This window comes from Fonsecaea pedrosoi (assembly GCF_000835455.1).
Source record: "Fonsecaea pedrosoi CBS 271.37 unplaced genomic scaffold supercont1.3, whole genome shotgun sequence".
NCBI classification, from domain to species: domain Eukaryota; kingdom Fungi; phylum Ascomycota; class Eurotiomycetes; order Chaetothyriales; family Herpotrichiellaceae; genus Fonsecaea; species Fonsecaea pedrosoi.
This window is the reverse complement of record NW_013550613.1, coordinates 2,078,873-2,105,261: the sequence shown is the minus strand read 5'-3', so window position 1 is coordinate 2,105,261 and position 26,389 is coordinate 2,078,873. Positions and strand designations below refer to the sequence as shown.

The 26,389-nt window shown below is 53.2% G+C and overlaps 10 protein-coding genes across 10 annotated transcripts; 8 read left to right on the top strand and 2 right to left on the bottom strand.

The window, feature by feature from the left end:
- Positions 1-496: 496 nt before the first annotated feature.
- On the top strand, positions 497-2,425 carry Z517_04662 (uncharacterized protein; the record flags this gene model as incomplete). Its single annotated transcript, XM_013429990.1, has 7 exons — positions 497-983; positions 1,036-1,196; positions 1,257-1,381; positions 1,436-1,817; positions 1,877-1,898; positions 1,952-2,114; positions 2,173-2,425. 7 exons carry the CDS (start codon positions 497-499, stop codon positions 2,423-2,425), a joined length of 1,593 nt encoding a protein of 530 aa, XP_013285444.1.
- A 905-nt stretch (positions 2,426-3,330) lies between these two features.
- Positions 3,331-5,070, top strand: Z517_04661 (uncharacterized protein; the record flags this gene model as incomplete). Its single annotated transcript, XM_013429989.1, has 1 exon — positions 3,331-5,070. The coding sequence occupies one exon, from the start codon at positions 3,331-3,333 to the stop codon at positions 5,068-5,070; it is 1,740 nt and encodes a 579-aa protein (XP_013285443.1).
- A 631-nt stretch (positions 5,071-5,701) lies between these two features.
- Z517_04660 (uncharacterized protein) lies at positions 5,702-7,979 on the top strand (the record flags this gene model as incomplete). Its single annotated transcript, XM_013429988.1, has 5 exons — positions 5,702-5,732; positions 5,795-6,461; positions 6,555-6,761; positions 6,844-7,632; positions 7,748-7,979. 5 exons carry the CDS (start codon positions 5,702-5,704, stop codon positions 7,977-7,979), a joined length of 1,926 nt encoding a protein of 641 aa, XP_013285442.1.
- A 979-nt stretch (positions 7,980-8,958) lies between these two features.
- On the top strand, positions 8,959-9,927 carry Z517_04659 (uncharacterized protein; the record flags this gene model as incomplete). The annotated part of the gene is made up of 1 exon (XM_013429987.1): positions 8,959-9,927. The coding sequence occupies one exon, from the start codon at positions 8,959-8,961 to the stop codon at positions 9,925-9,927; it is 969 nt and encodes a 322-aa protein (XP_013285441.1).
- A 1,150-nt stretch (positions 9,928-11,077) lies between these two features.
- On the top strand, positions 11,078-12,403 carry Z517_04658 (uncharacterized protein; the record flags this gene model as incomplete). The annotated part of the gene is made up of 1 exon (XM_013429986.1): positions 11,078-12,403. One exon carries the CDS (start codon positions 11,078-11,080, stop codon positions 12,401-12,403), a length of 1,326 nt encoding a protein of 441 aa, XP_013285440.1.
- A 97-nt stretch (positions 12,404-12,500) lies between these two features.
- Z517_04657 (uncharacterized protein) lies at positions 12,501-14,984 on the bottom strand (the record flags this gene model as incomplete). The annotated part of the gene is made up of 1 exon (XM_013429985.1): positions 12,501-14,984. The coding sequence occupies one exon, from the start codon at positions 14,982-14,984 to the stop codon at positions 12,501-12,503; it is 2,484 nt and encodes an 827-aa protein (XP_013285439.1).
- Positions 14,985-16,988: 2,004 nt separating this feature from the next.
- Positions 16,989-18,049, bottom strand: Z517_04656 (uncharacterized protein; the record flags this gene model as incomplete). The annotated part of the gene is made up of 2 exons (XM_013429984.1): positions 16,989-17,495; positions 17,549-18,049. The coding sequence occupies 2 exons, from the start codon at positions 18,047-18,049 to the stop codon at positions 16,989-16,991; spliced, it is 1,008 nt and encodes a 335-aa protein (XP_013285438.1).
- Positions 18,050-18,753: 704 nt separating this feature from the next.
- On the top strand, positions 18,754-19,996 carry Z517_04655 (uncharacterized protein; the record flags this gene model as incomplete). The annotated part of the gene is made up of 2 exons (XM_013429983.1): positions 18,754-18,813; positions 18,872-19,996. The coding sequence occupies 2 exons, from the start codon at positions 18,754-18,756 to the stop codon at positions 19,994-19,996; spliced, it is 1,185 nt and encodes a 394-aa protein (XP_013285437.1).
- A 487-nt stretch (positions 19,997-20,483) lies between these two features.
- Z517_04654 (uncharacterized protein) lies at positions 20,484-21,458 on the top strand (the record flags this gene model as incomplete). Its single annotated transcript, XM_013429982.1, has 2 exons — positions 20,484-20,909; positions 20,967-21,458. The coding sequence occupies 2 exons, from the start codon at positions 20,484-20,486 to the stop codon at positions 21,456-21,458; spliced, it is 918 nt and encodes a 305-aa protein (XP_013285436.1).
- A 1,858-nt stretch (positions 21,459-23,316) lies between these two features.
- Z517_04653 (uncharacterized protein) lies at positions 23,317-25,689 on the top strand (the record flags this gene model as incomplete). The annotated part of the gene is made up of 3 exons (XM_013429981.1): positions 23,317-24,211; positions 24,308-24,589; positions 24,671-25,689. 3 exons carry the CDS (start codon positions 23,317-23,319, stop codon positions 25,687-25,689), a joined length of 2,196 nt encoding a protein of 731 aa, XP_013285435.1.
- Positions 25,690-26,389: the final 700 nt, after the last annotated feature.

Sequence of the window (26,389 nt, the reverse complement as noted above, 5' to 3'; positions counted from 1 at the left end):
GGCAGCGAAATGCGATCCCTGTCATCGGCTATACAAATATCCCAATCATATTGCTTCTTTCTCTCCGCTAGCTTCGCTGTTGGCACACAAAGACCGAACGGCCTTTGCCCTGTCTCTAACGTCTACCCGCATTGGTGGCGTCGCCGATCATCCCATCATGCTTGGACTGGGAAGAACCTGCTTTTTGGGAAATTGTCTGGAGCAAGTCTGAGATGAACTTGGGGCTCCCGTACGGAGTTCATTCGCTTCCCCGGTACCAAAGTGGGTATGGATCGAATACAAGGAGGCGTGCTCACTGTCGGCTGACAGGCCCGAATGCTTTGGACGATGCAACGTTTCGTCTGATGAGTACTTATCCTGGCCGACTCTGCTGTTTGTGCGGACAGTGGAGCTGTATGCTTTATTCATCTCTCTGTTCGACTTCGACCGAGCATCTACCTTTCACTTGACCCCGCCAGTGTTGGCTCAAGACCAAAGCGCACCTCCCTCATACACTATGGAAGATATCGGTGTCAAAATACCCGCCGACCATGTCGAAGGCAAAGTCGACGTGGGCGACTTGAAGAACGACAGGGCCAACAAAATCCTCAGCGAAGCAGCAGGACAACGCATCGTCCTCACCCCCGAGAACAACTCTCGAGTCCTGAGAAAGATCGATTTATACATACTCCCAGTGGTGCTTGGGATCTATTTCCTGCAGGCTTTGGACAAGGCCACATTGGCCTACGCCTCGGTGTTTGGCCTTGTCGAGGACACCAATCTCGTCGGCCACGAGTATTCCTGGCTGGGCGCTGTCGTCTACCTTGCGCAGCTGGTGGCGCAGCCTCTGATTGCCTATGCACTGGTCAAGTTGCCGCTGGGGAAGTTTCTCGCCGTCATCGTCTTGCTCTGGGGTATTTCCTTGTCAGCCATGCCAGCAGCGCACAACTTTGCAGGCTTGCTGGTGTGTCGGTTATTCCTGGGCCTGTTCGAGGCCGGCGTGGGTATGTCGATGGCTATATTTTATAGTCGATGTCCTTACTTACTGGCTCACAGCTCCCGCTTTCATCGCTCTCACTCAGATGTGGTGGCGGCGACGAGAGCAACCCGTCAGGCTCGGAGCCTGGTATGCGATGAACGGCATCACCAACATTGTTGGCTCCCTGTTGACTTATGGAATTGGCCACATTCACTCGAGTTCACTTAAGCCTTACCAGGTATGCCTATCGGTTCTGAAAGTCTAAACGAGGGACATTATTTCTAACCAGATGAGGCAGATTATTTTCCTATTCTTTGGCTTAATCACGGTTGTTTTCTCCGTGGTAGTTTGGTTTTTCCTCCCGGATTCCCCTATTACCGCGCATTTCCTCAAAGGCGAAGACAAGTTGATTGCCATCGAGAGGTGGGCTGACCTGCTGTATGATGTTGTCAGTAACCTCTGGCTAACTCTAGCTAGGCTGAGGGCAAACAACCAGGGTGTCGAAGGTACTGAATGGAAATGGACTCATGTCAAAGAAGCAGCCCTCGATATCAAGACATGGCTCTGGGCGGCCATGATGTTTACCATCTCTGTGCCGAGTGGCGGCGTCTCGACCTTTGGCCCACTGATTGTGAAGAACTTTGGCTTTGATCAGTTCGAAACGATTCTTCTGAACATGCCCTTTGGTGCCGTCCAGCTGATCGCTACTATGGGAGGTGCATGGGCCGCAACAGCCTTGAAGCTCAAGTCTCCTGTCCTGGCATTCCTCAGTCTCCCACCCATTGCAGGCTGCGCCATGCTTTTGCATCTTCCGCGAGATGCATCAGCCAAAGCGCCACTGTTGGTGGCCTACTACTTGGTGAGTCTCTTTCTCTTGCACTTTACCGATCTCGTGGCTATGATTGACAGAAGATCCAGATTTCGGTCTACCCCGGCATCAGTAAGATCCGCATGACCTTATTTTCTCTCATTGAAAGCCACTAACGTGCTCAGCACCCTTGATCTATTCCTGGTCTGCGGCAAACCCAGCTGGGGAGACGAAGAAGAAGGTCACGACTGGCGCACTCTTCATCGCCCAATGCGCCGGCAACGTGCTTGGACCCAATCTATATACTACTGGAGAAGCGCCACTCTATCACAGAGGCTTACTGTCCAAGTACGTGTTAGAACATGTATGTCATTCAATACAAGTGCTAACCTCACCCCCAACATAGTCTTGCCCTCTTTGTCGTCCTCATAGGCCTCTACGCCGCCCAGGTCGGCTACTTGCTCGTGCTCAACAAACGACACGGGAAGACCAGAGAGAGCATGGGCAAGCGCGCTGTCTTGGTCGACAAATCCATGAATCGGGTCCAAGCAGCAGCGATGGATGGCGCTCCTGAAGAGCAGGACGAAGAAATGACGGGCCACCATGCGTTCGATGACAAAACGGACTGGGAGAATGAGGATTTCATTTTCGTCTATTAGTGAGCGGGCTTTTCTGGGGTTTTCTGTTGGTGGCTACGAATGAAGTAAATGATGCGATGCTCTGATAATCCCAGAATGTTCAAAACCGGCCATGTTGTATATTGCACTAGTAAGCTCCCTGAAGGATGTAAGCGTATCAAGTCCTACCTGTGCTATTAAGTGGAAGCCAATTATTGTTCCGGTTAAGGATTGCCAAAGTAACCTAGACGGGCGGCTGGATTGCCAGGATTGCTTAGTACAGTCATCGGTGGCTCACCCCCGTCCTTCGTGCACAAGCAGATTCTACTCCTTTTCATCTTCTTGAGCCTTTCTCGAATCCCTGTTATTTACTAGAGGATAAAAATCCCCACCTCTTCGGTGTCAATTTACCGAGGAGCAGATTCCGAAACTCTTCCCTTCTTATATACCGTAACCCTGCAACATTAATTGACAACCTCCATCCCAGAACGATGGCGTGAATGATTCGACGATCTCCGCCTCTCTGACCATGGAGGAAGAAGTATCGGCTACTTCTGTGGCAATCGGCAAGAAGAGAATACCCGTGAGTTGCTTACTCTTTGACCCCGTATAGAAATGTCGGGTCGGATGTTGACTCTCTCCTCCCCTCAGAAAGCGTGCGGCTCGTGCAGAGCAAGCAAAGTGAAATGTGACGGAGAGAGACCCTGTTCACGGTAAGAGAGTCCAAGAGAACAAAGTCCCGGGGGGTATTCGACGTCTCTTGTGTTCACAGTCGAAAGATGTCACAATCTGAAAAAGGTCTGCGTGTACGTCGAGAGACCGCCAGACCCCCATGAACAGTGAGCCCTCCCACGGCCCCTTTCCACCTCCTCGCGCGTCCTCTGTCGGGTCCTGATACGCTTGGTTTCAATCAAAGAAAGATCGAGGCTCTGGAGAAAGAGGTGCAAATGCTCAAGGAGAGGTTGGAGTCTCAGCAGAACGACCTCTACGCATCCCTCAGCGCCATCGATGCGACAACCTCGACCACCTCTGCCTTTGACTCACCAGAACAAGTGACAAGTCTGTACAGGGCTGGTTCGGAAATGCAGTCAAATCCCAGCCATCTGCGTCGCAAGCGTACTAGATCTCAGTTTGAAGTCGAGGTGGCTTCGGTGCCTAACTTCGCTGCCAAAGGCCTCGTCACACTTGACCAAGCCGAGTTGTTCTTCAACGCCTTCTTCCAAGGTTGCGATCGCTACGTCCCCATCTTCGATGCTCTACACGATACGTTCGAGTCGATCAGTTCCCGGAGTGCGCTACTCTTCAACGCAATCATCACCATCGGATGCGGCGTGCTCAGCGACGCAGATTCTCAAATCTGTCATCTCCTCAACTTCCACCTGAAGAAGATGCTAAACCTGGTCATTGTCAATCCCGAGCATGCGTCTCTGGAGACTGTTCAAGCTCTCCTTGTCACTGCTTGCTATACGTCGGAGAGGTCTCTGCTGCTTGCGTTTGCAACGAGGATGGCCCTCGACTTGGGCCTTCCGGACGCGTACGAGGATTTGACCCGAAAGATTGTTAGTAGGAGTCCATTATCCAAGGGTCCGGGCTCACAGAAGTACGACGAGGCTGATGCTGTGTTGATGAGACGCGCTCGAGCTTGGTTTCAGCTGATGGTGCTCGAGCAGATTCTTCGGGTGGACGCAGGTAATTTGCGGAGTTTCCATTTACGAGGCGACCCAAGGCGATGCCGGATCCTTCTGGACAAACCCTTCACCTCGGTCCTGGACCTTCGATTACTATCGCAGGTCGAGCTGAACTCGCTCAGAGGGAGGACGCACGACTCCATGGCGGGGACGGAGGTACTGGAGGAAGAAGCGGTCATGGACATCCTCCGTGACGTTCAGGTTGATATCGATGTCTGGTACAACGACTGGAAGAACATCATGCAAGGTTCACCAAGTGCCGAGACGCCGGTACTCCTGCTCAACCTTGAAGTGCAAAAGTATTGGTCTCAGACTGTTGCCCTGTGCCGGGCGCTGCGTGCTCTGGGCAGTGAAAACATTGCCGCCATGACCTTGACACAGCGGGACATCCTCCACATGGCCAAGGACGCTCTCAAGGGCCATCTCCGAATCATCCTGGACCAGCCGCAGCATTACCTGTCCAAGTTTTGCTACGCGATGGATTTTGTCTGGGCCAAGTGCGCCTTTTGTTTTTTGTTGCTCCTGAAACTGACCCGGCTGCTGCCTGAAGAGGACGACAGCTCGAAGCGACAGCTGCTGGATGACGGATATATGCTTCTGAATGAACTCAACAAGGCAGGGGGTGGATGGACAAGCGGCGGCCGCAGCAACACCAGCAGGATGTACCTACAAGTCCTCCAGCAAAGCATCCAAAAGTACGGCCGCGCACTTCAAAACGACGGCACGGCACCTCCTCCTCCTCCTCCCGGCGACCAGGGTAATCTCGAGGAAGTCAACATTCCGCCAGATCCTCGCTCACCGCTCAACTTCTTTTGGACCACAGGAGGCACCGTGACGGCGAACGAGATTGAGACGTTTGTGCCAGAGCAATTTGTCTTCGAGTGGGATTTCCCGGGCTTGACACTGTTCTCGTCGCCGGCCGTGGGTGATAGCTTCTTCGACGAGTTTCTCATTGGCAATGGGGCAAATGATCCCTTGTTCTTTGGAATGCTCGGGTAGATGCTTCACGATGGGTGGCATTCGGCCTGGATACTTGCTAGATTCCAACGAAGCATACAAGACCCGGAGCAGACAAGCCGGCTTTCGTCAAGGATTATCCCCTACAGGCACTCCACGCGTATCTTGACCCTTACGGGACCGCTTCACGCAACCAGCACTGGGCGTTTTCACTCGCACGGCGACAGCAACTGCTCCACTCGGTCGTCCTCTAGATGGGATCTAGGAGGGCGTGATACATCCGACGGAACGGAACACCACGTCAGGGACCACCCCTGTTCGAACAGAAACGCCCCAATTCCCCTCCCCAAATTGCCGAAAGACACTCCTGATGGCCCCCATCGTTGCGCCTCGGCCCTGGTTTGGGGGAATGTACCAAACCCCGCTTCCACTTTGCTGTCTATGCATGGGTTCATGGACACACAAAATTGAGACCCTTGGGAATGCTCGTAAAGACCTTAGGATCTAAATGTCTAGAGGGAATTGACTTTGACTTGGCTTTGTGGTTCGACCCAGAGCAAGTAAAAGACACCTATCGGACAGTACATACTAAGCTCGGAGAGCATTGCACGATTTTAAAAGGCTCGGCTCTCCAAGCATTCGCCTCCCTAAGTTTTTGTTACTGCAGATCGAAATGGGTATGGCGGTTGAACTACAACTCGAGTGTGCAAGTCATATCTAACGTCGGTGGTGTTGGTTGTTGTAGTAGCAGCAACAACCGCAGCAGTTGGACTCGCCGGCGCCGCGGCTCTTTCAGCCTATCTCAACGCCAAATTCCACCTGGGAAAAGACTTGACGCAGATCTACTACCATCGCCGCGGGGAACGGTACCAGGCGCGACTGAAGGCGCAGAACAAGATCAACCTCTGGGCCTCGTTCTGCGAGAACGCCGACAAGTTCGCCGACAGGGACTGCATCTGGTACTCGGACCCGTCGACCAGCCCGCCCACGGTCCACAACTACACCTGGCGCGAGGCCCGCGAGCATGCCTGTCGCTATGCGCAGTGGTTCCTGGAAGCCGGCGTCCGACCCGGCGACTGTGTCGGGTTCTACCTCCAAAACAGCCCGGACTTCGTGCTGGGATGGCTCGGCCTGCTCGCCATCGGGTGCTACCCTGCAATGATCAACTACAACCTCGTGGGCGGTGCTCTGGTGCACTGTGTGAAGATCGCGGAATGCAGGATCCTGCTCGTCGACGAAGACTTTCGGGACCGAGTATCCTCCTCGTCGTTACTGGAGGACAAAGAGCTACAACAGCTCCAAGTCAGCGTGCATGTCATTGATGGAGATTTCCGGGCGCGGCTGGCACGATTCCCAGGAGGAATGCCCAGCGCGGCAGCTGAGTATACCAAGGATATAGGTGAGAAGACGAGGCTAGCATTGCGCTACACGAGGTGTGTCCAAGTACAAAAATCCTCCCGAGTTGTGTTCTGCCGAGATCTAAGATAACGAACTCTGTCTGTCTGGCCTTGCTGACCCTCCAAGAGTGGCACGACGGGGTATCCAAAGGGCGTCATGGCGACCATCGGCCGATACTACGCACGACTCGCCAGCCAGTTCACCCAAATGGGCATTCAACCTTTGCGAGAAGACGGCTCAGGGGATCGATGGTACATTTGTATACCAATGTGTCATTCCACTGCAGGGTCGGCTGCTATAATCTGCATGATTATGCCGACGACATTGTGCATAGGGTTAGTCAGAGATCGAAAGACCCGATTCATTCCTAGGACTGTCTTGGTTTGCCTGCTACTTGGACTGACAGGGTCACAACAGCAAGAAATTCTCAGCGTCGCGGTTCTGGGACGAGGTGCGAGCCTCTCGCTCAACTATTGCCACGTACGTCGGCGAAATCGCGCGCTATCTGCTCGCTCAACCCCCTTCACCGCTCGACCGCGAGCACAACCTCCGCATGGTGTACGGCAACGGCATGAGACCCGACGTGTGGGGCCGGTTCCAGTCTCGATTCGGCATTCCCAGGGTCTGCGAGTTCTACGGCTCGACCGAAGGAGGTCTGTCGCACCTCAACGTCCAGGAGGGCGAGTTTCTGCGCGACGCCGTGGGCCACGACGGACTGCTCCGCCGGTGGCAGCTGCGTGGGGAGATGGTGCCCGTGCTCGTCGACGCCGAGAGCCACGAGATCGTGCGCGACGCCGCCACGGGGTTCGCGGTCCGCATGCCCTACGAGGTCGGCGGCGAGCTGCTGTTTCGGCTGGCCTCGGAGGCCGCGTTCGTCGGGTACTGGAGGAACCGCGAGGCGACGGAGAAGAAACTGGCCCGCGACGTGTTTCGGAAAGGCGACCTGTGGTACCGCACGGGCGACTCGCTCAAGCGCGACAGCGACGGGAGGTGGTCGTTCCTGGACCGTCTGGGCGACACGTTTCGGTGGAAAGGCGAGAACGTCTCTACGGCCGAGGTTTCGGAGTGTCTGGGCAGGTATCCTGGGGTGATTGACGCCAATGTCTACGGCGTGCAGGTGCCCAACCACGACGGGCGGGCGGGATGCGCGGCGCTGATGCTGGACGGGGAAGTTGGGCAGGGGTTTGATCTTGATGGACTGTTAAGGTATTTTCCTCCTTTATGTCCATTCCTTTTCTTTGTCAATTCTCCTCTGCTCTCCTCTTTTTTCCTTTCCTTCCCAACCCGGCGAAACTCTGTTACCTCCGCTAACAATGTGTAGCCACGCCCAACGTGACCTCCCCGGCTTTGCAATCCCCCTCTTCCTCCGCATCGTCCCCACCGGCTCCCTCAACTCGATGGGCCTGAAGCAGGAGAAAGTGCAGCCGCGGGCCGAAGGCGTCGACCCGTCTCGGGTACGCGGTGATCAAGTCTATGTGCTGCGAGGTGGTCGATATGTGCGCTTTACCCAAAAGGATTGGGATGATCTGGTTGGTGCGAGGTCGAGGTTGTGAGGGGTTTTTTTTTTTTTTTTTAAAACTTGGACCGAGTAGGTAGATACGGGGCTAGGTTGGAGGGTGGAGGGTGGTTCCTCAGTAACCAATCATGCAACCTCGTTAATAGATAGTAGACTGAGTACGCGTCCCTCCTAACTCGCTACTCGGGATCCTTGCATCTGGTCAGCACCTTACCTCCAGAGTACATACGAGATACATATTTTGATGGCGCGAGGTGAAGCGAGACAAGCGAGACGAGGCTGAGCCAAGGCAGACGACGAGGCGGACCGGGCCCCCGCTTGTGGGCTGAATTAGAAGAATCGCTTTCCACCAATGAGAATGAATACTGATCCTTCCAGCCTCCCTACCTACCTAGGAGTGATCCTGTGAGTAGACTCGGTACTCGGTACACCACTGCAACTAGATTATACACTAGACAAATAATACGACACACGTGGCCCCTCATATCTATCTACCCCGTCGTCGTGCGGCAATACGAGGGAGCTACACCATTTATGTACCTCGTATGTGTGTATGCCAGTCTCTGACGCCGCCACGTGGTTCAGAAACCAGTACTAGCACCGAGTCCCAAGAGGGAGAGGCTCACAAGTTTTCGGGAAAGGGAGAAAAAAAGGGTGTGTTGGGACTGGCCATGGGTCATGGATATCTATGCATGGATGGGCTTTTCCTCGCACATGGACAGGCCCGTAGTTACATATTGGCTGATGGGATGCGATGGAATTATTGATACATGTACTGCAGTATACGAGTACGAGCACCGGGCTCACCTCTCAACAACTTACATATTCGTGCTCAGACTCATAGCCATAGTCATAGGGTCCCACTCCTAAGAGTGCCGAGGAACAAGACAAGAGAGATTTAGAGGTCAAGGTCAAGCTCACGATCCTCGGCGTCGAGGAGGTTCTACAAGTTCGCGATATATCAAGCATAGCAACGCGCAATTTTGTCAAGTCACACCTATCAGAAACAAAGCGCAATGCCCAACTTCACCCGCTCGGTCCTCGTCACTGGCGGCACGACGGGTCTGGGGTTCCACGCCGCGGCAGAGATCGCGCGGCAGCGGCCTGACTGGTGCGTCGTCATCGCGTCACGCAGGGACGCAGAGGGAAGCGCGGAATCGATCAACCGTCGCCTCAAGAGTGGGGATAGAGTACAGTTCATGGCCCTGGACCTGGGCGACTTGAAGAACGTCAGGGCCTTTGTCGAGACATGGGCGCAGAAGAGCCTCCCACCCATCTCAGCTCTGTTGTTGAACGCGGGAAGCCAGTTTCCCGCTGGCGGCATCAAATATACCGCGGACGGGTTCGAGGCGACCTTTGGCATCAACCACGTCGGACACGCCCTGTTGTTCTCCCTCCTCCAGCCTTACCTGGCAGACGAGGCGCGCATCGTCGTCACCGCCAGCGGCACGCACGACCCCGTGCAAAAGACGGGCATGCCGAACGCACACTACACGACGGCCGAAGAGCTGGCACACCCGGCTGGGCCGCCGCTCAAGATACCCGGCCGCCAAAGGTACACGACCAGCAAGCTGTGCAACGTGCTCTGGACGTACGCGCTCGACCGGCGCTTGCGACGCCTGCCAGACGACAAGAAATGGACCGTCGTCGCATTCGACCCGGGTCTCATGCCTGGCACCGGCCTCGCCAGACAGTATCCGGCCTTGCTGCAGTTCATGTGGAAGCGCGTCCTGCCCAGCCTGATCCCGTTGTTGCGACTCGTGCTGTCGCCCAACATTCACAGACCGGCGGAGTCCGGTGCGGCGCTGGCATGGCTGGCTCTGGACGACGAGGCGAGTGGGGTATATTTCGAGGGGAGGAGGCAGATCAAGTCGAGCGTGGACAGCTATGATGAGGCGAAGCAGGAAGAGTTGTGGTGGTGGACGGTGAGGACTCTGGCGAGCGACGAGCAGGAAAGGCGGCTGTTTGAAGTTGTTCAGAAGTAGACTTTGTTTACCTGATCGGTGGATGCTGGGTAATTAGTGACTATAGGCCTTCTGGACATGAGTCGCACGAGTCGTATTGTCAATCAAGTTCATCTGCGTGAGATATGCGCAACTACCGAGTCCCCTTTCGCTCCAGAAGCCGGCATAGTGACACAGGGAAGATCACAGACCAGCGCAGTGAGGAAAAAGGACGCTCCATGACAAAACTGCTCCTAGAGTAGGATGATCCCAGTAGGCGACAAAATGGGACATGGGTAAAGGGCCGAGTACGGTGTGGTGCGGTGTGGCAGTAAGAGGCTGCAGAGCCCATGCGCCTCACTCTTTGTACAAATACATAGAGAAAGCAATGACTGACCTCTGACCTCATCTCACCCTCACCACAACACTCGACTCAACACCCTGTCGCCTACTTATCCATCCAACTCTTCATTTGGGCTCTCCGAGCACGAGTAGCTCAGCCCTAGACCCCTCGAACGCACAATGACCACCACCGACCATACGAAGTACGAGGATGATCAACCCACCATCCCGGATCCTGGCGCGTGCCACCAATCACCACCAGTCCCCAGCCAGCCCCGCGACACGCCCACCATTCCACATGCGGCATATTGTACGAGTTGCCAATCATTGCTAGACTAGTGGCTGTTTCGTCCAGTACCCCGAGAGTAATGTGGCAAAAATGCACGGTCGATCACTCCCCGTCCGACAAATGGAGCGAGAGGCCAGAGAAAAATCGACTGGTGAAAAATGATGGAGGCTGAATCAGGCACACTACTACTAACTAATTAGCACGGGTACGAGAGAGACGCGCGACTGGCTGGCTACTCCGAAGGTCCCCTCCCTGGCAGTGCCTGGTTCCCAGCGAGCTAGATACCGAGTCCCCCGCCTGCAGCCAATCGCGGATAGGGCCGAATTGGGAAATCGTGCAATATTACGGCGCAGCCTCACTCATGAAGGGAGATAGATAGAGAGGGTAGATGGAAAAGAAGTGTACAAAGCACAGGCGGGGATTTTTTTTAAAACATATATAGAGAGAGTGTCGGTTTCCGTTACAGATGTCTACCTACAGATCCGGCATCCATCCATCTATCTACACGTTTAACACAGCAGAAATCGACTACAGTGATACATACCAAAGCCGCTGCTGACCATGGGTGGCTCCAAATCACAATACAACGACTACCGCGACTACGACTACGACGACCGCTACAATGGCTTTGCCACGTCAAGTCAACAACCATACGGAACATACACACCCAGCGACCACCAGTCCGCACGACTGAACCTACACCCAAATCCGTCCTTACCGCCGCCTCCACCGCCAACATATACCCAAGCCATTGAAGAATCATCGGCCCAGTCAAGAGGAAAGGCCGCAGAAGCAGGCTATCCTTACTCCCAATCACTTTCGTCACCAATCTCACCAAGCCTCTCCATTTCCCCCTCCCGGTCACGTCTCCCATCACCGACCTCGCCAGGCTCATCGCTCTCTCGGTCCCCGTCACGCCTCCCCAAACCCATCGCAATCCCCGCAACGCTCGGCCAATACGGCTCGCCCTTTCTGCGCGCCTACCCGCCCTGCCTGGCCCAATTCCACATCTCGCCGACGCTGTTTCTCTCCTTTCTGGACAACCTGAACCGAGTGGCCGTCAAGTCACCGCCCTTGACGGCGCTCAGTCTCGCCGGGAACCTCGTCGGCATGGTACCCCTGGGCACGGCTCAGATCGTCGGGGGCGCCGTCAATCTCGCCGCCGAAGTGTCCGCCGGCGTGATCCAGCACGGGCGCACTGAGATAGAATTGCGTCGCGCCAACACCGACATCTTTCGACCGAGAGGTTTGAAAGTGGAGATTGCAAAAACCGAGGCCCTGGCCAAGTTGGTCGGGATGGAAGGTGTCTTTGACGCCGACGGAAAGCTCAACAAGAAGGCGAGGCTGTTGCTGCCTCTGGACGGCATCGCGGCGGACGGCGGCGGCGGCGATGTCAGCGGGCAGCAGCGGAGGCTGGACGCCATGAAGCCCTGGATCGCCGAGCTGGACATCACACCGCTTCCCGAGATCGACGTCCCCGCCAACGCGATGAGTCGGCTGAACGTCAAGATCAACGAGCGGGACAGGCGGAACGGGGAGAAGAAACTGATCGAAAAGCGAAACAAGGTCCAAGGGCAGTACGAGAAGGAAGCGGGCAAGGCCCAGAGAGACTTTGACAAGGAGATGGCAAAGATCAACAAGGACCTGGACAAGCACCTCCGAGAAATCGACGACAAATTGGCCGAAGCCACGCGGAAGAACAAGTCCAGAGACGTCGCCAAGTTGGAAAGGGACAGACAGAGGGCGTTGGACAGGTATCACAGAGAAAAAAGCAAGGAGGAAAAGGACTTTCATAAAGACATGAAAGAGGTCGAAAAGGACAGGATGAAGGACGACAAGGAAGAGAAGAACATGCGCAACCTCAACTGGCTGGTGATAAGGAACTGAATGCCTGGAGTGGTGATGGGCCGAATGTATATCTTCCCACACCCTAGCCAGGTCAGAATGTGTAATGGATACAGAGAAAACAGACAGCTGCCATGGGTCATTGAGTCTCTTGTTGCGACTCAGCATCCTCTCCAATGTAGTCTGGTCGTTCCAAGGGCCCCTTTTGTTGTATGCCTTGCCCATCCCCAACAACAAAGACGTGATTCAGCTCATCCTGAATCTCGTTTCTCCTCTTCTCCCAGGTTTCCACCATAGCCAACTTCTCCTTCAACTCAGCAATCTCCTTTTCCACACCCAACTTCTCCTCCTCGGTGCCAATTCGGACCAGCTCCCAATCAAACCCTTCCTCACCAAGGCCCAGGACTAGGTTGAATGTGTGGTATTTGCGAAGACTTGCACGTGTGGATAGAGTTATGACCGTGATACTCTTCTCCTTACACCGCTCATAAAGCAAGCCTTCAACATCTGAGGATACGGCAGAGGTTCCTTCATCGAGAAACGCGTATTTGGGTTCATGGTAGAACAGCCGAGCAATGGCCATGCGCTGTTTCTCGCCTCCAGAGAGCACATCCTTCCACTCCTTGCGCGTATCCCAACCGCCTTCTCTAGAGAGTAAGTGGCCGAGCTTGGCTTCCTCTAAAATCCGCTCGAGCTCACTATCCCGTCGATCGTTCTCCCGCATATCCATCTCCGTGTGCGGATAGATGACTTGGTCTCTTAGAGTCCCAATGCTGAGGTACGGTCGTTGAGGGAGAAACATGATTCCATCCATGCCATTATTTCGAGGTCGTGAGACCAATCCGCGGTAGACAGGCCAAAGCCCACCGACAATGCGGGAAATGGCGGATTTACCAACACCGTTGGATCCTGATATCAGGAGATGTTCGCCACTGTGGACAACAAAAGAGAGAGATTCAATCAGCTCGTCACCACCATAGGGCCACAAGCCCGGTGCCACGACAGGGACATCTTCAAAGCGGACGCCGTCGAAGCCGTATTGGATCGTGCCTTGTACGTCCGCAAGCGAGTAGAGCTCTATTCTTTGAGAGGCTCGGCGGCTGACGGGCGCATAGGCGTTGGCGTGTACGCGGTGAAGTGTTGAGATGAGTTGGTACACTCGTGAGGTGTAGCCAGCCAGTTCAGAGAGGTCTTTGATGCTGTACATCATCCGACCACCCGCATCAGCAAGTGAGAGCATGAGTCTCTTGTTGGTAGTGAATTCTTTCATGTAAGTCCCAGACCGAGAAGATTCCGTTGCCTCTTTACCCGAGCTTGAAGTAGCGTCGAGAATCGCATTCAGTCCAGCCCAGGCAGGCAGGTAAACGGGAATGGAGGTAATGATATAACCAAAAGCGGACCATGAGTACTTCAGAATAAAGTCTTCAAGCATATTATACCGGACTTTGACGTTGTAAATTCCCTCCATCCAGCTTCGGAGTTCTTTGAATGATTTATCGAGGTAGACCTTTTCGACATCAGCACCACCGTAAAAGGCGACCTCCTCTGCGTTGGCGATTAATCTGGCATGGAGACCCCGGAAGTCTCCTTCTTTCTTGCCCTCCACCGCCTTGAGTTTCCCAAAGGGCGGGGAAAGCCTCCGAAGCATGGTAGCTGTGCCAAAGTAATTAACCAAAAGACCGGTAAGAGCCAAAGGACCGAGTGATCGGTAGAGTTGGTAGTTAAAGACAAAAATGTCCACCAGGGGTTTTCCAAGAGAAGAATACAATGATGCTGCTGCTGTACAAAATAGTGTCAGATCTTGTGTGATGAACTGATCTGCGCCTTCGACTCCACCGTCTAGATTCGTGAGTTTGTAATATGTCAGGTTTGAGTTCAGGTAGAGATCGTGGATATATCTCGTTAGCCGCGTGCGGAAGGCAATCGATATTTTGGATTGGAGGAATTTGATCATCGAGTTTGTGTACGAGGCCAACGTGCCGATGGAAAGCCATCTTAGAAGCCCGAGCAGGAATTGCTTTCCATGCCCTCCGACCAGGTCTCGGACGATTGCGCCGTCTAGCCTCGCGACCAGTAGAGACAAGTATGTCCTCAGGATGAGGAAGACGGCATGGCTCAGCAGTAACGCAGTTTCCTTGCTCCGGAATCTCGGTATCATGATGTTCGCTAGACTGAGGAATTGGTGGAGGAAAGCCAGGTTGAGGCCAGGCTTTGTCTGCACAGGAGGAGGGCCATACGCCGGAGTTGAAGTCCCACTGGCCAACCGAGTGACCCGTGGAGGCGTGAGAAACAGTCTGCGATGGGCATCGAACGTGGTCGAGCGTGTGGGATGGATGATAACTTTGGAAGTGGTGTCGCCTTTGGGCACATATATGATGCGTTCTCCTCCCTTCCCTCTTAAACCACTATTCTTGCGGACCAAAGCCCGTCCCTGCGCCTTCTCCTTTGAACGAGCCTGCCACCACTTGAAACCGCCATAGCTAGAGGAGAGGATGGACAGGACGAGGGCAGCGGTGGCAGCAATTTTGGCAGATTTCGGGGTGCGGCGTATACGGGAACGCAAGAGGCCAAGGTAATGGTTGTACAAGACCATCAACGGATCCTCCTTCGACGGCACCGGCATTTTGACTGCGTTAGAGAGGATGGCAGAAGGTGAAGTGTTCACCTGGGAGGAGGACAAAGCGTCATGGTCTGCTACCACATCATGTCGAGCGAGGAGGTGTATTGATGTGTAGCATCGCCTTATTTGATCATGCTTCGGCGTACGGCGAACAATCGAGGTACATGTCTTGAAGGGACCGAGACATGTGCTCGTAACTGACGCAAGGCGGATCGCCGAGAGGGGCTGGTCACGGCTGGTGCTGGTTGAACCGAGTAACTGGTGGCTGTTCACGTGGAGGGTCGATAGATTGCCGCTTTTACACCAACAGAACATCATCACAATTCTCCCCTTGAACTATTTGTGCCGCTCTTAAAGTTCTGGAAACCCTTCATCCCTACAACATTCCAGCATCCTGTGTTCTACCGTTCGTTCAGGTTTCAGTGCTCAAAGTCCCTTCTTTTTGCTTTTGGATTTTCTCTCCTTCAATGACACGTATTCTTTCAGTCACAGCCGTGCCTCTTCAGAATTCGGTACTCTCTTTACCAACTCTCCTTCGCTCGCGCTACATGTCCTCCACCCATATACCTGCGATGCCACGCTGCCATTGACCCTCACTATTAACTCCTTCGCAAGGGGATACCTCGCTAGAGACTATTACTTTGCATGAGGTAAATCGCCAAACCGCGCATATTACCTCAAGATGGCTGAGGGTGGACCAGTCTAGACCACCATGGAGTCGGAAAAAAGGACCGCGACATTATTCGTGGAGAGTTAGTGTGCCTTGGTGCTGGGTCGTCTGGGCATGTTCTTGCGGCGATGACCATACTGTGGTGAAGGTTGCCATTAGAACAGACAACGAATATATGGACAACCAATTACTCGAAAGTCATTTGATTGAACGGAAAATCCTCGAGCGACTTGAAAAACAGTCGAATATGAGAGCTGAAGTACACAATCAACCGCGGACTAGTACTCGAAAGGCTGGTGAAAAGCCCGAGAGACCGACTGAGTGATCGTGGAAAACACAATAAGTTGCCTTCCACCAACGAGGCATTCAGATGATCAATCCAGACGGCAGTGGGATCTTCTTATATGCACGAAAAAGGCGTTGTTCAATGCGATATGGGCTGTCTCAACATCATTCTGGACAAGACTGATTGTGTTAAATTCTGCGATTTTGGAGGATCATCAATCGACGGCTCCATACCTCAAGCAGAGCCCGATACCGATTTTCAACGTCCTGGAAGAGACGACGATACGCCAGACGTATAAGACGACTTCTTTCATCTCGGCAGCATCATCTTTGAGATCTGGACAGGGAGCCCTCCTTGGAGTGAATCTCTACGGACCGTGAACGGCCATTTCCAGATTTGGTTGGTGTTCTTTCTTCTGCTATTGTTACGAATTGCTGGCAGGGCAACTATCATTCAGCTACGGAGGTTGTCACGGCACTGGAAGCACTCCGAGAGGAGACGGATGCTTGCAATTCTCGCTCCCGTCAAGAATGATGACTGAATGACTCCCAAAGGTTCAAAAATGGATAAATACCTAGAGAGTTTGAGACATTGCCAACACTTCTCCCACCTCGAGCTTTCATCCTCGCACTCCTTTGCAAAGCAGGCACGGTAAGTTTGACCGCGGTGCTCTATTTCCCTCCAAACTCTTGGCCTTGTCTCGGCTTTTTTACCCTCCCTGTTTATTGTGCTATAGCTCCATTTTATCGTTAAAGAGGTAGGCTATTGCTTCAATTAAATGGCAGTGCTGAACTGTTTCTGCCCCTTTAGCATCTCTTATGGCGGGCGGGAGATCAGGTGTATGTCCTTGCATAAATCGTGTTGATGATTCCCAGTGCAATTTATTTGAACCCCCCAGAAAATCATGGTCCCTGTGACGGAGTAGATAGATATCTAGTACGCCTCAGTTGTTGTAGTATTATCATATATCCGAGTTCCTCCCCGACAGGTCTACGCCGTTTATCATCTATATCTATCCTCGCTACAAGGCTAGCTCTGCCAATAACACCAACTATAAATGCCCGTTCAATTGTCCCTTTTGCTCCGCAATCGGGGTCAACAGAGAGCCCTTGTCCACCGCGTTCTGGAGGTTCTCCAACACCAACAATTCCATCTCGCGCTGTGTCTCGTAGGTACTCGTGCCGATATGCGGCACGATAAAGACGTTCTGGTTCTTCAATAGCCCTTCTTCCACTTTGGGCTCTTCTTCAAACACGTCCAGTCCGGCCGAGGACACTTTGCCGCTTTCCAGCGCGGCCACCAGGTCCTTTTCGTTTATAAGTGCGCCTCGCGCCGTGTTGACAATCACCACACCGTCCTTCATTTTGGCGAATTCAGGTGCGGATATTATGTGTCGTGTTTTGGCATTAAGGGACAGGTTCAAGCTGAGCACGTCCGACTGGGCGAGTAATTCGTCGAAACTGAGGTACGTCGCATCACCTTCGAGCTCTGTCGGTAGCCGTGTTCGGTTGTGGTAAGCGATCTTCATCCCAAATGCTCGCGCTCGGTGAGCCATTGCCTGGTCGGAGTCAGTGTATAATCATTACAGGTAATGAATGACATGGCACTTACTCTGCCAATTCCACCCATTCCCAAGATACCTAGCACTTTGCCCTTTGGGTCGTGTCCGAGTTGGCTCTTCCCGCGCCATCTGCCTTCTCGGATCGCCACTAAAGGCACCCATGCCAGCCGCAGAGCGCCCAGCATGAGAAAGATGCCGACATCAGCAGTGGCGTCGTCCACCGCTATCGGTGTGCTGGAGATCTTGATTCCCCTTTGTGTGCAAGCGTCCACATCTATATTGTCGTATCCCGCACCGTTGTGGCAGATGTACCGCAGAGTCTGAGGTAGGACTGAGACCAGCTCTTGATCGAAGAGGCCTGTTTCTGACGTGGATAGGTTGGAGCGATAGAGAGCCACTACGTCGTCGTACTGGCCAGTCTTGCAGTTGGAGAGGAACTGCTCGCGTGTACCCTTTCTGAATTCCTTCAGATTGTATTTGGAACTCAAGCCCTCCCACTCTTTATTTACGTGTGCCAATCCACCGATAAGGAGAACGGTAGGTTTCGACATGGTAGCGGTTGTAGAGACGGTAGTGAGGGATCGTTTGAGAGAAAATATACGACTTAGGGAGACACTGGCTGGCAACGCCTTTTGTTTAAAGCAAGAGGACAAGGCCAACATTGCCATGACTTGCCAGCCATGAAAAATTGTCGGCCGCTGGGTGCCACTTTGCGGGATACAGTCTCCCAGCGTCGCCTTTGGGTGCAACAGTGATGGACGGAGGTGGGCATTCCGTCGGCATTTGAAATTGCGAATATCGCAATGCGGTCGCGGTATCACCCCGCACGGTCAATAGCCGCTTTATTTCTCGACCCCCACACCATCCGACTTTCTCTCTGTGACTGGCTGGGTGCTTGCTGGCCAAGTCGCCCTCAGGGTCGGAGTCTCCCTCGCCCTCGCCGAAGATCACTCGTATAGACCTTGGTCTAGGCATCGGAGAAAATCCCGCTGCCCGACTGATGGGAGTACAGGCGCGGTGCCATCAGGTGGGTGCCATGTTACCTGTCATACCTGTGTGGGATCAATGTTAAGGCGTTGGAGTCAGCTTTCAGACAATCTAGTGCCATTATTCGGCTCTTCAATCGGGGTGCATTCCGCGAATGTGTTCCCAGAACAAGGTCGATAATTGTGTGTTCTATCTAGCAAACCCTCCTCTGAGGGGACAGTAACAGACGAAGGTTGACTGGCCAGACGTGGCTATAACAATAGGAAATATGGATTCTTCAGAAACAGTTCGTGCATTGGTGCTATATGGCAAGAATGACTTGAGACTGGTAAGAAACCGGGCTTCTGCTAGACCAACATAACACTGACGGAAATATGGTTGATCAGGAGACGAGACGACCACCTGTTCTGCAAGCTGGCGACGTCCAAATAGCAGTCAAGGCAACAGGTATTTGCGGCTCGGATTTGCATTACTACCGTCTCGGACAGAACGGAAATTTTGTTGTTCAGGCGCCACTCGTCCTGGGTCATGAGGCATCAGGTGTTGTTACTGCTATTGCTGAGGGCGCAAATGGGGACGTCCATCCCTCGAATCTCAGAGTCGGCGACAGAGTTGCCCTGGAAGTCGGATTCCCCTGTCGCTCGTGCGGTCTGTGCACCATTGGTCGGTACAATCTATGTTCCAAGCTGTCATTCAGATCTTCTGCAAAGACATTCCCACACATCGATGGCACCCTGCAGACGGCGATCTCACAGCCAGCCGCTATGTGCTACAAGCTACCAGAAAATGTCACCTTCGAACAAGGTGCCCTGGTAGAGCCCCTCGCCGTCTCGCTACATGCATTGAACCGCAGTCAATCTGGGGGATCTGGAGTGGGAGTGCCTCTGGTTGGGTCCAGCGCCTTGGTCTTGGGAGCGGGTGCCGTGGGAATGTTGACTGCAGCTGCCCTGTCAGTTGCTGGGGTATCTAAGATTGTTATCGCAGACATCGACGGCCCCAGACTAAAGATCGCCGCGACACTGGGTGGTGGCAAGTTCAAGTTGAAGACATTCCTTATTCCTCGAAAGCCTCCTGCGCAGGCCATCTCGGAGATCCTGTCGGAAGCACAGGAACAGGCGGCAGAGATCTGCAAGGCAGAGGGATTAGAAACGGGATTTGATCGAGTGTTTGAGTGCTCTGGTGCTCCACCGTGTGTGCAGATGGGCGTGTATGCAACGGCAGCAGGCGGGAAGCTGGTCTTGGTTGGAATGGGCACACCAGTTCAAACCTTGCCTTTAGGTGCAGCTGCTCTGCGAGAGGTGGACATCATCGGCGTCTTCAGATACGCCAATTGCTATCCTGCTGCCATTGCGCTTTTCGCCAGTGGTCAATTAGACGGTGTTGCGGAGGATCTGATCACGCATCGGGTGGCACTTGCAGATGGAGAGAAGGCATTCAGAGTAGCGTCTAATACGGGACTGGAGGGAGAGGACGAAGGGAGGGTACCTGTCAAAGTGGTGATCACATCATGATACACCAGGCTCTTGTTTGCAGACATGCGAAAAGCTCTGAAGATAGTATACCTAGAGCATTGGGTCTCAGGAATTCGGCTGGCAATGTTGAACTGCGCTTTAGGCATTCCACCAGCGGCGCGTCGCGTCCCGATGTGCGGAACAACTTGAATCACAAGCTGCGCAAAGAATTGTCCGCAATTCAGGATACCACTGGATGATCATGGTTCTCCATGAGGTGGATTAGCGGACTTTCTTCCTCATGTCAATATGGAGGAGAGACTAAAGATATCCGGCGCATGATGTTGCCTTGTCGTCATGAATTCACTACCACCTAGCACAAGCTAGTAAGTAGATTGTTTGGGGCCTGACGTCAATTCTCCGGCTCGCATGTGCTCGGACTAAGTGAGCAAAGAATGTTTCAACCGGTGTCTAATTATTTTCGTTCCTTTCCATCAGTCGCGGCTAATTGACCATTATCAGAATCACGCAAATTCTTACGGCAGACATGACAACACGAAAGATCCTCGTAACAGGTGCTACGGGCAAGCAGGGCGGCGCCGTCGTCAAAGCACTGCTTGCAAACCCACCTCCCTTCGACTACGAAATCCTGGCAATCACCCGCAAGACCACCTCCAATGCGGCCAAAGCACTGGCGTCCAAGCCCAAAGTCACCCTCATCGAAGGGGATCTTGACGACTGTACAAGCATCTTTACAAAAGCTGGAGGCGTCGGGGCGGTATGGGGCGTCTTCTGCGTGACGTTGCCCAACTTCAAGAGCAAGGTGGAGGGCAAGGAGACACAACAGGGAAATGATATGGTGGATGCGGCTATCGCTCACAAAGTCAAACATTTCGTCTATACCTCTGTCGATCGTGGTGGCCCAGACAAATCTGAAGTAGATGCCACTTATGTTCCTCACTTCGTTTCCAAGGTTTGTCCGGCCGTTCAAGCTGCGAGCACATACAACAAGTACTAACCCTCATCCCAGTACAAGGTGGAGAAACACCTGAAAGAGAAGGTTCGAGGAACAGATATGACCTATACCATCTTGCGACCGACAGCATTCATGGACAATCTCACACCCAATCTCCCAGGCCGCATCTTCGCTGCGACTTGGCATACAATGGGCGACAAACGACTCCAATTGGTCGCAGTAAGAGATATTGGTGTCTTTGCAGCCAAGGCCTTTGGCGCCGCCGAGACAGACGAATATAAGAACACTGCAATCAGCCTCGCCGGCTGCGATCTGACCCAAGCCGAGGCTGACGAGATCTTTTGGAAGGTGCTGGGACGACCAATGCCTCGATCATACGATTTTGTGAGCCACTTTCTCATGTACATGGTGCCCGAAGCAGGCACCATGATTCGATGGTTTAAAGAGCAAGGGTATGGAGCAGATTTGGCACAATGTCGACGACTCAACGAAAACATGCTCGACTTTGAGGCATACCTCCGAGAGGAGAGCGGCTTCAAGCGCTAAGGTCTGGCACAATCAAACCACATTGCAGTGATCGTCGACATCGTTGGTAGAACCTCTCATCTCATCTCAGTGTCACCAGCGTCAGCATGGAGTCTGGCGTTGGTTGTGTGGGGGCCAGATCCTCCATTCAGTTTCCTCCGAGTGACGATTGATGGAGCCTTGGCTATCTTCCTTCAATCTGTTTCTGTATCACCAGCTGTCAGTGCTGCATGTCTACGTCATTGCCCCAGGGCTGCCGATATAACCGGGACGGCGCGTGCTAGTTGGGTAATATGTGGAGGACCATCTGTGACCATAATACGAGTGATGGCTGGTTAAGCTTTTGTCCTTTGAATATACAAGTGTCGCACCAAGCTGATGGCCAAACTAATCTCTGAGCGGATGGATCTGTAGTATTTCTGGAAGCATGACAGTTTGGCTACTATATTTGCCCTTTGTGATCTATACGGTCGCCCGTGGGCTGTTGTGGCTGTTCATTGTAGAGATGTTTATGTTTCCATGTGGAAAGACTGGCCGAAAATAAAGGGATCAAGCTTCAACTTGTTCATGCAGCCTCCAGGGCCGAGACGCAGGAACAAGGAGCCACTGGGAGCCTTGCAGTGGTTGATTGGCTGGTGGCGCAATTTGACGAGTGGCTAGAGTGGCACTTGAAACACAGGCTAATGTTTGGAATGCGAACGACTTTGTTCCCTGCCACACCTTCTGTCCTTATCATTCTCCCCCATACTTTTCCGAGATCCCAACCCTGTGCCTATCGTTTGCCTCTTTGTCATCCATCATGACCACCCGTCTGAAATGAAAGGGGCCACAAAGGACCTTGCTTTTCTTGGTTGTGTGCCATCAGTGAGTTGTCCAGGTCGGTTTGGGCGCAGTAAGGGTGTTTGAGAGGTTGATTGTTTCAGTCACTTCACTTTCATCATGTTGTGCCACTGCCTCACCGCAACAACCTCACTACGAGTACTGATTATCTCGGATGTCGTTTGTCAATATGAGTCGCAATCCTCTTGTGCCGGACCTAATAGACTGTGCGCCCCCTCCAACGCCTCCACAAAGCTTCGACCTTAAGGCTATCTGCAAGATCAATCCAAAGAAAAAATATCCCGCACCAACCACATCTGTTCCCTGCTATGCCACGCGGACTAAGGCTAAACTCTAGCACCTGAAACGCAGAGTCCTTCAGAACCCAGACCCTTATCCCACTGTGCTGGGTTGGCCTATCGATAGCAGGCCGTGATGTCTATCCCGCAGCCTTGACCCCAGAAAGGGGACACCATCTACGAGTGCATGGGCATCATGGGTCAAAGCTGGTTCCATCCGACCCCTTGCGCTTAGATGCCGATCGAAATATTCCCATATCCATGCTCCACTCGCTCATCTGCTGGTTCGCAAGCTCTCGTTTCTTGTCTATGGTCGCCTGCCTTCTGCCCAACCTGCTGGTCAGCCGTTGACCCCAAGTGAAGTCGTTCGCTTATCGACCTACCGTTCTTTACCATTGTTCTCTCAACAAACACAAACAATGCTTGCGCAGGCATTGTAGTTTCGCTTTGTCCCAGAGATCAATGTGATCCATTGTCACTCCTTTCATCCTCACTCCCTTTGTTGTTTGTTCTTGTCGCTCCTTTGTCACGGCCGTGCCGGTCCATTTGCTTTTCTACCGTTCTTTTGAGCTTCGACAGTTCGAACCACCAATCCTTTCAGACAAAAGATACTCTGCGAGTACTACACGGCCTCTTCAAAGAACTCAGACCTTTTTCGCGAATCAACCTCTTTGCGGAAAACTCCCATACCTTCGACGACTCTTCTTGCTCGTCACCAGAAGTATTCACCCTTTACCTTCAGCGACTCTGCGAACTTCATCATGCCCATCAAGTCAACCTTCAGCAGCGCCCTCTTCGGGTTGCTTGCTACACTACCTCTCATCTCAGCGCATACATGGATCGAACAGTTGATGGTTATTGCTCCAAATGGTACTTTGGTCGGACAGCCAGGATTTCCGCGCGGAAATGTCTTGCGTGGAACTCCCCAGTTCAATGATCCGGCGATGGTCAATCTCATTCCACCCGATGGACGTCCAATCAACCAGATCCAGTCTTCTGACCTCATGTGTAAATCCACCCAAACATCCCAAACCCAAACCGATGGTTCTCCGAGACTGCAGGCTCCTGCTGGGGCAGGTGTTGCACTGCGCTTCCAAGAAAACGGCCATGTCACTTTGCCAGACAACCAACCCGGCAAGCCACCCAATCGAGGCACAGTTTATGTCTACGGAACCTCTGAACCCAACCCCGACGACTCTTTCCTTGCGATCCACCGTGTTTGGACGCCTGACGGCTCCGGTGGTGATGGTCGCGGCCGTCTCTTGTCCACTCGCAACTTCGACGATGGGCAATGCTATCAAGTGAACGGCGGTCAGATCTCCCAACAACGTCAACAGCAGTACGGTCATCCTTTCGATGATCTGATGGGCCAGGATCTCTGGTGCCAACAAGACATTCAGATTCCAGATGATGTACCCACGGGTCAACCTTTTACCCTATATTGGGTCTGGGACTGGCCGACGTTGCCAGGCGCTCCAGGCTATCCCAACGGCAAGCAAGAAATCTACACTACCTGCATGGACATTGATATCGTTGACAATACCGACGTCAACGCGGTCTCCAGGGCCCAGGTTAACTATGCTCCTGGTCAACCTCTTGACAATGCTGCCGTGTCTGCTCAGATGACCGATCTTGCCAATCCTACTGCCGTCACAGGTCAGACCATCCCTTTCACCGGCCTTGCCACCACCTTTCTTTCACATGTATCGCCGACAACTACCACCCGCATGCTAACGTCCACTTCTTACACAGGTTCTACAATTGCCTTCTCCGCCTCAGCTACAGGGCCTGTCTCTGGTGGTGCAAGCGAAGCTAGTGTCTTCGCTGCTACAGCATCCGAGACTGGAGTTCCTGGTTTCCTAAGCGTCCATGTGGGTTCAACAGCTGGACCAGGTGTCGAGACCCAAACCTTTAGTGTCATTCCGATCGGTGTATTCACTACCACTACTGATAACGCCCTGGCGCAACAAACTGGCGGTTCAGATGGCGGAGATGGAAGTGGTCGTGGTGGGCGTGGCGGCAACAACAACGATGGTACGTTACCATCCCCGTGGATCTTCTCGGTACTTTCCAAATGGCTGAACGGCCTGGCCGCTGACTCTACTGCCTCCCCAGAACCTCAAGTGACAGCCGCTCCAAATGCTGCCGGCAACGTCGTCGTGGCGACTTTTACCGAATATGAATCTGTTTACGAGACCGTTTACGAGACTGTATATCTAACGCAGTACACGAAGCGAGATGCAGGTGAGTCTCACTATCCAACTGCCCTGGGGCTCATGGACGGCGATCTTGCCTCTGTGACGACCTCTGACTCCCTTCCCATCCACACTCCTTCGTACCCGTCCAATTGCTTCTGGTGCCCAACTGGCTCGGCAAATCCGAGGTTCACCCAACTGAGTGGCCCACCACCTTGGCTCAGCGGCGCTCGGGCGACGAGAACTCGGTGGCCTCGTCCGCATCCGACAGACTTGGGGACATACAGCAACAGCGGCACCAGATTCGGTGGCAGACATGGCTTGACGGCGGAAAGCACAATCACAATTTCAAGCACCCTAAGTGTGACAACATATGTGCCTTCGACTTCGGCTGCCGCTGCAGTGGTTCCTGTGTCTTTGGATCCGTCACCAGTATTGACAGAGGCCGCAACCACTCAAAGGGCAGTTACCCTTGACGGTACATCGACCCTGACGACATACTTAGGATCTGCCTCTGCCTCTGGTGCTGTCAACACTGATGCTGATGCTGATATCTCCACTGTTGCCGTGCCGCTGTCGAGCTACACTCCCCAGCCCTTCCCTCCTCTTCCCTCCTCAAGCCCTACAGACACAGACAACTATTCTGCCCAATCCCCTTCATCATCCATCCCGTTCTCTTCAACCTCCACAGCTACAGTCACAGTCACGATCTCTCCCTCTGCCTCTCTACCTACATCACTGCCACCAGCGAATGCGCCAGGAGACCAGGCACTAACGTTTGCTGTTCTTCCAAATACAGATACTTCACCAACGCCTACACCAGCACCAACAGTTTCAACAGATCACTCCGTGTTCCGACTCAGGGCACGAAACCCCTTTATTTGGCTAGGCTGGACCACGCAGCAGGCAGAAGCAACCCAGGGTGTTTCTTCCTCATGACCTGAGCGATGACCATGGGGAAGCTGGACCTCGATATGAAAACAATTACTGTACATAGCCGGATCGCATCATTATGGACAGCAAAGGAAGAGCCGGGCTTCTCTTGCTTGGCTTTGTAACGAATCAGCGCAAGGGGAAAAGGGTTATCTACGGTACCCAGTCCAGACAAACGCTTGACATCTCCTGCTATTTGGAGGAGAAGGTCGAAATCGACCAGGCCTGGAGCTTGGAAATGAGGGTTATGGTGATCTCAGCCACATTCTTCATGATTTACTGCATTTTGCACGGCTTCCACACGGCTGAACTAGTTGGGAATGGATGCGTCGACCTGCCGCTGTATGGTTTGGCTTAGGAACCCGGACCAGGTTGGAGGCCATATTTTTTCGATTCTTGCATGTCATGTCCGTACATATGAGACACATCACACAAAATTCACATGCCACTTTCACCATTCATCTAGATTGACAAGTGTCTGCTTTTTTTCAAAGTGTTTTCTGCGGTGTAGGCCCGAGGAATGGAAAGGGGCACATTGCCCATTGCAGGATGGGAAAGCCTTATCGTGCCTATTGTGTTGGTGGAGAGTCTCTACGCCCGCAACTATTATCTAAGAGGGATCTGCATTGAGTACAGACGATGAGAGGGAAAGGGAGAAAGGAATGTCCAAGGAACGGAAAGAAGAATAGTCGTTCGTGTAAGTGTA